The 10,470-nt window shown below is 36.8% G+C and overlaps 1 protein-coding gene across 1 annotated transcript; it reads left to right on the forward strand.

Moving 5' to 3' along the window:
- The first annotated feature begins 254 nt into the window (after positions 1-254).
- Positions 255-2,050, forward strand: LOC112637416. The gene is made up of 3 exons (XM_025407143.1): positions 255-700; positions 788-1,010; positions 2,003-2,050. The coding sequence occupies exons 1-3, from the start codon at positions 255-257 to the stop codon at positions 2,048-2,050; spliced, it is 717 nt and encodes a 238-aa protein (XP_025262928.1).
- Positions 2,051-10,470: the final 8,420 nt, after the last annotated feature.

Here is a 10,470-nt window from a genome sequence, read left to right on the forward strand (position 1 = left end):
CGTTATAAAAAGACACAACAGTGTAAAAGTAAATACAGTGTTTAACGGTGAATTTGTGTCGGGTATAGCGTACAAATAAAAGTATAAATACGAGAAACTGTGAACTCTTTCGCACATCAGATTTACGCGAGTAGTACGAGCGCCGCATTATCGAGCCCACTCTAGCATCGCTGGACGAATTTCAGGAACGCGATAGTGGCTAGGCATTGTCGCGAATACAGAATTTGACTGTGAATATTAATAAATATAATCCAATGTGTGCGGGATGTTATATTAAATTGCCGCGAGAGATTGCGATGAAGAAAGCGGTGGTTAACGTACAGTCTAAAGACAATGCATGTTTCGCGTGGGCAGTGGTCGCCGCTCTATATCCCGCAGAAAGAAAGATGGAACGGGAATCATCGTACCCACCTTACGCGACAGTGCTGAATCTCCGGGATATTGAGTTTCCAGTGACTGTGAATCAAATTAAAAAATTTGAACTCGCAAACAGTATCTCGATCAACGTGTACAGCATCGAGAAAAAGAACAACATTGCCTCGGCACGTCTTTCGGAGCAGAAGCGGGATAAGCACATCAACTTGCTATACGTGGAAGACGGTAACAACAGCGTCGGACATTTCGCATGGATCAAGAATTTATCGCGACTTGTCGGTTCACAGTTGAGCAAAAAAGATCACAAGAAATACATCTGTGACCGGTAAGTTTAATTTATATAATTCAAATAATTATAATTTATATAACAAATTATTCAAATCTTAATTTAAAAAAAATTTTTCTTTTACAGATGCCTGCATTATTTTAGTTCAGATGACAAGTTGCAGTCGCATACGGTCGACTGTCGTGAGATGAATGACTGCGCTATGCGATTGCCGAGCGATAAGGACAAGTGGCTCCAATTCAACAACTTCAATTGGAAGGAGCGGATTCCATTCGTCGTGTACGCCGACCTGGAATGCGTTCTGGCCAAGACGGAGGAAGAACAACAAAAATTGTACCAACATCACCAAGTATTTAGCATAGCTTACTATGTACATTGTTCGTACGACGAATCTTTATCGGCGTATCATTCGCGTCGTAGCGCCGATTGTATAGCATGGTTCGTCGAAGATCTTAAAAATTTAGCGTTAAGAATATTTTATCGACTAATGTCCCCATGGTAGATTTGACGTCCAAAGAACGGAAAAAATTTTATCACGTTACTCAATGTCACATATGCGAAAAACCGTTCGCGAAAGACGATAGACGCGTTCGCGATCATTGTCATTTGACCGGGCGGTATAGAGGTCCTGCGCATTCAAATTGTAATTTAAATTACATAGAATCTTTTTGTATTCTCATAATCTTTCACAATTTATCCACAATTTATCTTTCCAATTTAATTTTTTACGCACTTTATTATCGAGGATATAGCTACGGCGTTCGAAGGGAAAGTCGAGTTACTTCCGATAACGAAAGAAAAATATATATCGTTTATGAAAAATGTTGACCTTAAGGAATACAATTGGAAAAATCATGTAAAATTACGCTTCATCGATTCGTGCAAATTTCTTGCATCGAGTTTCGACAAATTGGCATCATTTTTAGATAAAGATAAGCTCAAAATTTTAAAATCAGAATTTCAAAATTTATCAACAGAAAATTTCAATTTATTAACACGGAAGGGCGTCTTTCCGTACGAATACATCGACTCTGTGGATAAGTTGCAAGATACGCGTTTACCACTGCGCGAATCGTTTTACAGTTCCTTGATCGGTGAAACTATATCCGAGAGTGATTACGCGCACGCCGAGAACATCTGGATGCGATTCTCCATTCAAACGCTGGGCGAATATAGCGATTTGTATCTAAAAATCGACGTCTTGTTATTAGCCGATATTTTCGAAAACTTTCGCGATAGTTGCATCAAAAATTACGGACTCCGCGTATTACTATACTTTCCCCGGATACACGTGGGACGCCATGTTAAAGCATACGAAGATTACGTTCGAACTGCTTACAGATATCGACATGGTTATGTTTATTGAACGTGGCATGCGCGGTGGTCTAAGTCAATGTTCTAACAGATACGCGAGCGCTAATAACAAGTACATGGGGTCGTATGATCCATCGAAACTATCGTCGTACTTGATGTATTTTGACGTTAATAATTTATACGGATGGGCAATGTGCCAACCGTTGCCATATACTGATTTTCGATGGGTCCACGACGTGTCGAATTTTAACGCATCATCTATAGCGCTAGATTCCCCTACAGGCTATATCCTCGAAGTCGACCTCGAATACCCGCAACATCTTCACGATACGCACATTGACCTACCGTTTTGCCCGACGCGCGACAAGCCGCCCGATAAGCGGGAATTCAAACTGCTTGCAACATTATACGATAAGAAGCGTTACGTGGTACACTACCGTAATTTACAGCAATGTACGCGTCACGGCCTTCGTGTAACAAAAATACATAGAATTTTACAGTTTTCTCAATCTCCATGGCTTCGAAATTATATAGAATTAAATACACAGTTTAGAACACTTGCGAAAAATGATTTCGAGAAAAATTTATATAAATTAATGAACAACGCGGTATTTGGTAAAACAATGGAAAATGTACGTAATCATGTTGATGTAAAATTATTAACAAAGTAGGACGGACGATACGGTGCAGAGACAATGATCGCAAAACCAAATTTCCACAGCAGAAGCGTCCAAGATGTGTTTATACGAGTTTCATCACGAGTACATGTCTTTCCTGTATCGCGACAAATGTAAGATCATGTACACCGACACGGACAGTCTCACATATATCACATTGAGTGCGCGGATGTATATGATAACATGAAGCGCGATATCGCCAGATTTGACACGAGCGATTATGCGGTAGACAATGCGATAATGGTATGCCGCTTGTAAATAAAAAGGTGCTGGGTTTAATGAAGGACGAAAATAACGGTGCGATAATGACCGAATTCATCGGGCTCAGGGCAAAGATATACGCGTTACGCGTGGACGGAAAGAAAGACACGAAGAAAGTTAAAGGCGTCAAGAGCAACGTTGTCGCGAGAACGATAACGTTTGACGATTACATGCAGTGTTTGAAAGAAGAAATTGAAATGACGCACCAGCAGTCGTGTATACGATCTAAACTGCACAAAGTATACACGATCCGCGAGACGAAAATTGCTTTGAGTCCGTACGACGATAAGCGGTATATCGTACCCGAAACCACAGATACATTACCGTGGGAACATTATAGGATATCATTGTAATATGTAATGTAAAATATAAAATGTAAAATGTGTGTGATAAACTATCTATTAAAAGAAATATTAATAAAGATTTTTATATTGCACATATTTTTATGTAATGTAATGTATATTTCATATATTTCATCTTATTATCTTATTAAAAAATACATGTACTATCGAAAGGAATATTAATAAGGATTTTTTGTATTTTTTATATTTCATATATTTTTATGTGTATCTCATACTTATTATATCTTATTAAAAATACATGTACTATCGAAAGGAATATTGATAAGGATTTTTATGTATATTTTCATTTCTTGAAAATGAAAAAATAAACACTGTATGACTAATTAAATCATATTGTCTTTATGTATCCAAGAGTTGTGCGAATTGTCAAATCTCAGCCATTTCATGTAAACCTCGTCACCCCTCTTGCGCAGTACTTTCTCCACGAGATACATATCCGGATAATTCGTGCGATGCAACTCGTGTTCGTAGAACGCTCCAGCGATAGATTTTTTGCGATAATCCTCAAGTAAATAGCTTACGGGATTAGTATGCTGCACTTTTATAATTTTAAACACCTCGGTTGTCCAATTTGGTGTGTAACCCTTCTCGAAAACTGTCTTGTACTTGCTAACACGTACCGAGTCACCTACTTTGAATTTTGCCGGACCCGCGATATTTACACGGTTGTACACAGTAGCCAAGAGTCTTTCAGCGATCGCAAGGGTAACGTCGACGGGCCACATACCGATCGTTCGATGCTTGCGCGCGTTGTAATACGATACGAGTCCCGGCAACACGTTGATCCATTTGTAAGATCCGTTTAGCGTAAACATCTTCCACATATCGTTTTTCAGCGTGCGATTGAATCGCTCAACGATCGATGCCTTTAATATCGAATATGTATATCGAATAATGATTGATGTCGTGTTTCCGCATGAGCCGTTGCACATCGGCGTTATAAAATTCCTTCCCCATATCGGTCTGTATATTTTTCGGACACCTCTTGCTATCTCGAATTATCTTGGCGATAGTGTCAGCTGTCTCGCTTCCGCCTTTACTCTTGAGTGGTACGGCCCACGCGTGCTTGCTCAACGCATCGATGACAGTGAGTATGTAGTTGTAACCTCTGTTGAAACGAGAGTACGGACGCATCTCGACGATGTCGGCTTGCCACAGGTCACCGTATCCCTGCACTATGACGTGTCTTCAGGGGAAATTTTTTCTCGCCGTGCATGCAGTTCGTTCACCAACTGCCGTTTCTCTAAACTATGTTGTTTCTTCGCTTCCTCGGTCATTCTCGATCGTCGACCCATCGTTGTTTCGATTCGACGATCAAATAAACGATACGTATCATCGTGCGTTTTATTATTCGTGGTCACTCTTTAGCCGTTCCTAAGCAATTCCTTAGCCGTTCACTGCCGTTCGATAGCCGTTCAATAGCCGTTCGATAGTCGTTCGATAACCGTTGCTAACCCGTTCGTAGCCGTTAACTGCCGTTCTTGACCCGTTTATTGCGTCCCGTTTAAGTAGTCCGTAGCCTCGTTCACAGTCATTTTTGACCCGTTCGTAACTTCGTTGACAGTCGTTTTTGACTCGTTCATAGCCGTTCTGGACTTGTATGCCGCCTCGTATGTAGCCGTTCCTGACGTGTTCATAGCCTTGTTCGCAGCCGTCTTTGAGGTAGCCTCGTTCGCAGCTGTTCTTGAATCGTTCGTAGCCTCGTTCGAGGGCGTTTCCTCTTCAATCACTGCCACTCATTATAGCTCGATAACCGTTCGTAACCGTTCGATAAGTCTTTGTAGATGTTTAATAATATATTGTACAATAGCCGCACCTAAGCCGTTCACTACAGTACATTACAGGTTGACAGCCGTTTCTGAATTAGTGTTAATCGTACGACGAAGCTCGTTTATCGCAATCTGCAAAGCTCGCACGTCCTTCTCGAATGCAGTCAGCTTCTCGTCTGATTATTTCTGCTGATTCTTCAACCTTTTAACGCATTCTTCCACGTACAATTTATTGACTGCATCGGTATCAGCCTCAGGTTGCGCTATACGGCGAAATTTGCGCGATCTCGCGTCATAGTCCGTAGCGACGCGACACAGAGCGTTTTGACGCAAGTAACTAAGAAATCGCGTTATATATTTCGATAGTTTCGGCAATCTTTGACTACCGAATGAACTGGTGCAATATTTCGGACCAAACGTAACGAAGATACAGTACAATTACACACCTGTTCAAACTTACGATCAGAGCATCTGTGGACAATTGTGCTTGCAGTTTCTTCGAACGGTCGATACGTGTGAATTTAAAGACTGATATTGCTCTATTTAACTCAGTATTCGTTAAACAGTTTTGCCGACATGTCTATGACATTCACGTTGAGTGGGAAGAGTAGCGTTCTCACGGCAAACTTCTTTCCCGCCGTAAATTTGGGCGACGATGCATACGAACTCGGTCTAACGGATTTTGAAACTTATCACACGATACCGAATGTGAATTCCTCGAATAATAAATTTTACTTTGGCAAAAACGACGCGGAAATTTCCCGAGGGATCGTATGAGTTGCGAGATATACATGAATTTTTGAAACGTGCAATTTCACGGAAACATCGCGATAAGAAACACATTGACGGTGATAACTATGAAGATGATGATGAATATCCGATAGTGCTCCGCGCTAATTACAATGCGATGAGGAGCGAGATCAAATGCGCATACAGAATAAATTTTACCATACCGGATAACATTGGATCGCTGCTAAGATTCTCGAATCGTATTCTCGAGCCGCGAAAATGGTACGAATCGAACATGCCGATTAACATTATCAACGTGAATATTATCCGCGTAGAATGTAACGTCACCGCGGGCGCGTACAACAAACTCGTTCATATGATACATGAATTTTCACCGAGAGTATCAACGGGATATAAGATATCGGAAACGCCGACGCAGATCATTTACCTGCCGATCATCGCGCGGAGCATTACGGATTTAATGTTACGCGTTGTCGACCAGAACGGACGATTGCTCGATTTTCGAGGAGAAGAGATCACCGTAAGATTGCACGTACGACGATGGCTACGGCGATAATATACGTATGCGACGTATGAGATGCTCGTGTTGAACGGATCGAAAGACGTGAGAGATAACGCAATCTTTACGAAACCAGCGACACCAACAACAACATCGACGTTCGCTAATATCCAATCATTCAAAAAGAAACTCAGCGCATCGAACATTGCGTTTTTGCAATCTTTGGGATTCGCGGTGCGAAACAGCTGAACGATGACTGACATCCTCAACATCGGTGACGAACCGGTCTTTGATGATCGTATCGTCAAGATCGAGACTCACACGTACAATCCGTTCGCCAATACAACGTTCGGACACAATGACGAGATAAGAATACGCATACAACAACAGGATCTGTATACGCTGCCGCATGAGAGTTTCCTATACATCGAGGGACAACTAACGAACAACAAAGCAGCATCTGAAGAAGAAAGTGATGTAATACTGGGAAATTGCGTTCATGTTCGATGAGATTCGGTACGAACTCGACGGCGTTGAGATTGATCGTAATAGAAACGAGGGAATAACTACTACGCTCAAAAACTATGTAACAGTATCATCCGATAAAAGTATGGTTTTGATGAATGCCGGTTGGGGGGATCCGACGATCTATGCGGATGGATACTTCAATTTTTGTGTACCGCTCTACATGTTATTGGGATTTTGCGAAGATTACAGACGCGTGGTGATTAACGCTCTTCACGAATTGATCTTGATACGATCGCGCAACGACAACAATTGTCTGTTTGGAAATTCAGAGCTGGAACCTGTGATCAACATATTCAAGATACAATGGCAAATGTCACACGTGCTGTTGAGCGAAATCAAAAAGCTGTCGATGCTGCGTGCTCTGGGAAGCGGATGATATCTCAGCATGGCTTTCCGCTCGTGGGATCTGTACGAGTATCCGCTATTGCAGCTTACAACCAAGCATTCGTGGGCCATTAAGACCGCGACTCAGATGGAGAAACCACGATACGTTGTCTTCGCTCTGCAATCAGGAAAGAAGAATGTCATGTCTGCGAATGCGACTCAATTCGACGACTGCAAATTGGTCAACGTGAAACTCTATCTGAACTCGGAATGTTATCCGTACGACAATATGAATCTGGATTTTGATAAACATAGATGGTCCATTCTGTACGACACATACACGCGCTTCTGCAAGAACTATTACGGATACGAGTATCTCGAGCCGAGTCTCACCATCATGACGTTTCTATTTAACGGTCCGTTCGTGATTATCGATTGTTCTCGACAAAACGAATCGGAGCGCAACCATGGATGTGAGATTGGAATTCGAGTGTAAGGAGAACGTGCCGATGACACTGCGTACTGTCTCATCATACACGATCGCGTGATCCAGTACAATCCGTTAATCAACGTTGTACGCAAAATCACCTAAGCGATAACATCGACAAAAGAGAGAGAGAGAGAGAGAGAAAGAGGGGGGGGAAGAGGAGCAGGATATAAAGCAAAGTGTTACGAGATGATTTTAAAGTTTTGTCATTCCTCTCGACTGATGTATCGAAGAGAGAGAGAGAGATCTCGTCATGTCTGTATCAACGTTTGTGGATCTGCAAGGATTTACCATCGACAAATTATTCTTCGTGAAGGAAGCGGCAGTCCTGAGAAAGGGATATGTTCTATCGCATTACTTTTTCGCAAGTCCTGTACCGTGGAGCGGCTTTCATTCTCAGAAATACCCATATCTTGTTTAAGTTTAAATGATTTGAGTTCATGTCGGACCTTATATGTATTTCTCTCAGGTTCTCTCTTGAATATTATATTTTTTAAAGAAAATTTTTTCTTAATCGCAAAATCTTAATCGCTCACAATCTCAATCATGTACTTACACTTAATCACAGTTCAATTGGGAATGGCAAGTTCTCATCAATAATACAAAATTTATATCGTTATTTTCTACATCATTATCTTCACATCGTGTGGTAGGTATAACAGATATACCATAGATGTAGCTAGATTTATGTTTTGGGATGAGTTAAAAAAAATATTTCTATATCTTTGATAAAACAAGAGAACCTCTATACAATACAAATTATTGTAATTACATTCTAGCAATGTTTTTGTAATGTTTCATTGCAATATTGCAAATTGTAATTAAATATTACAAAGACATTGCAGAGAAAAGATCCACAAATCGCCAACACAGTTATAAGATAACATAAATATTTTAGAAAAATTTTAAATCAAAATTCTACAATTATATATTTTTAAAATAAAACATATAGGAAATATGTAAATTATAGATAATAAACTAAACTATTCAATTTTTATTTATTTATCCTTATAATTGTTTAAATATTACAAAATCAATTTATATAAAAAAGTAAGATCTACTTAAAACGTTTTATTTAAAAAAAAATGAAATTTTTAATCTTCAAATCTCTAAAATATAAAACTTTTACTTATAAAAGTTATAAATTTTTACTTATAAAAAATAAATATAATACATAATTAGCATTTACTCAAAATCATTCAATTTTTTTATATGTAATAATTTTTCATATAGCATATAATTTTTTACACATTAATAACTCAAGTATATAAATTAATAGATATCTCATGCTATATAGCACATTACAATAAATGAAAATGGAAATCTAGACATTTCTTCTTGATAAATGAAATTGTGAAAAAAGTATTATATTACTTTTACATTTGGTATGATGTAACAAAAATATTGATTACGCTAAAAAAATATATATTTTGTCAATACGAAGTGTTTATGTCTGTTTGATCACAAAGCAATTAATTGACGATTAAATTAATTGAAGTTTAGAAAAAGTCATCCTTGATACGTCTGTACAACTGATTTATTACCATCATTATAAATATTAACTTATACAATTTTATAAAGGTTTTAACAATATTGTTTACTCAAGAATAGAAGAATATTTGATTAAACATTTTCTTTCAAATAGTGAAAAATATATATATTGATATTTATTTCTAATTTTTTCCCACTTTACCTCAGAAACTATAATCCTTTTATTACAATTTTTATCAAAAAATAATTTAAAATTACGGATATTATTAATTGTAAGACTAAAAAGTTAGAGTGAAACTTTAAGAGTTTCGCCACTCTTTTCAACAAGTTTTATTAAAAACTAATAGTTTTAATATTAATTATAATAATTATACCTGATTACATGAAAGTACTTCATCTATTTTCCTTTTCAAATTTTTGGTACCATTTATTAAGGTTAATAGTGGCATGTGTCCTGCGATTTTTTTTTATATTTTCTATATTATTAATAACTAAATACGATGGTATAACTAAAAATTGTAAAAATATTAATAAATAAATATAAATATATACATATATATATATATATATATATATATAATTAATATATATATATATTTTTTTACAGGATCAGAATAAGAGGAATCCAACTTCCACATAATGTCATAGTTATTGTTATTTTACTTTATCTTCTCAACAAAAAATTGACAAAAATATTTTTTTGTGATATTATACTTACGATTTTGTTTATATAATATGACTTTACATAATTCAATATTAATTTCTATAGAATAAACAAATTTAATTTTGATTTTATTAATTAACAAATGTTTTACTTAAATATGTATAACGTGTGTAAAGTGAATATGCAATTATATAATATGTAAATTATATTATATAAAATAAGTATATAAATACTATATTAAATAATGAAAAATATAATTGAAATCTTTCACAGGTTCTGATACAAATATATTTCAATTATTCAAATAGAAGTAATAGAGCTCTATACATTTCGATTTACTTCACATTTTTCTCAATGGTTCAAATTAAAAACAAACCAGCTGAGTTTTTGACGTTATTTTTATGTATTAATATTGAACTTATTTTTCGTCTGGTGTTCTACAACTTTTTCATTATAATAAATTTCTAATACAATATCATGTTTTGTTTTGTACATCTATGTTATATATTATAATTTTATACGACAGTGTATTTATAGTTTTTTTATTTTTGTGTCTATTGTGCTTATTTAATCATACTAATAGTTATTTCATTATTATTATTATATTAAACAATTATATATACAGCGTAATCAATATTTTTGTTGCATCATACCAAATGTAAAAGTATTATAATACTTTTCTT

This window comes from Camponotus floridanus, unplaced genomic scaffold, assembly GCF_003227725.1.
Source record: "Camponotus floridanus strain SB8 unplaced genomic scaffold, Cflo_v7.5 scaffold162, whole genome shotgun sequence".
Taxonomy (NCBI): domain Eukaryota; kingdom Metazoa; phylum Arthropoda; class Insecta; order Hymenoptera; family Formicidae; genus Camponotus; species Camponotus floridanus.

Bases quoted from the DNA above. Each gene is read 5' to 3' on its own strand.
- LOC112637416 (XM_025407143.1), top strand. From the start codon at position 255: ATGTGTGCGGGATGTTATATTAAATTGCCGCGAGAGATTGCGATGAAG. The intron at 701-787 runs GTAAGTTTAATT...TTTCTTTTACAG, and splicing joins AAGAAATACATCTGTGACCG to ATGCCTGCATTATTTTAGTT. The intron at 1,011-2,002 runs GTATTTAGCATA...AACTGCTTACAG, and splicing joins AATTGTACCAACATCACCAA to ATATCGACATGGTTATGTTT.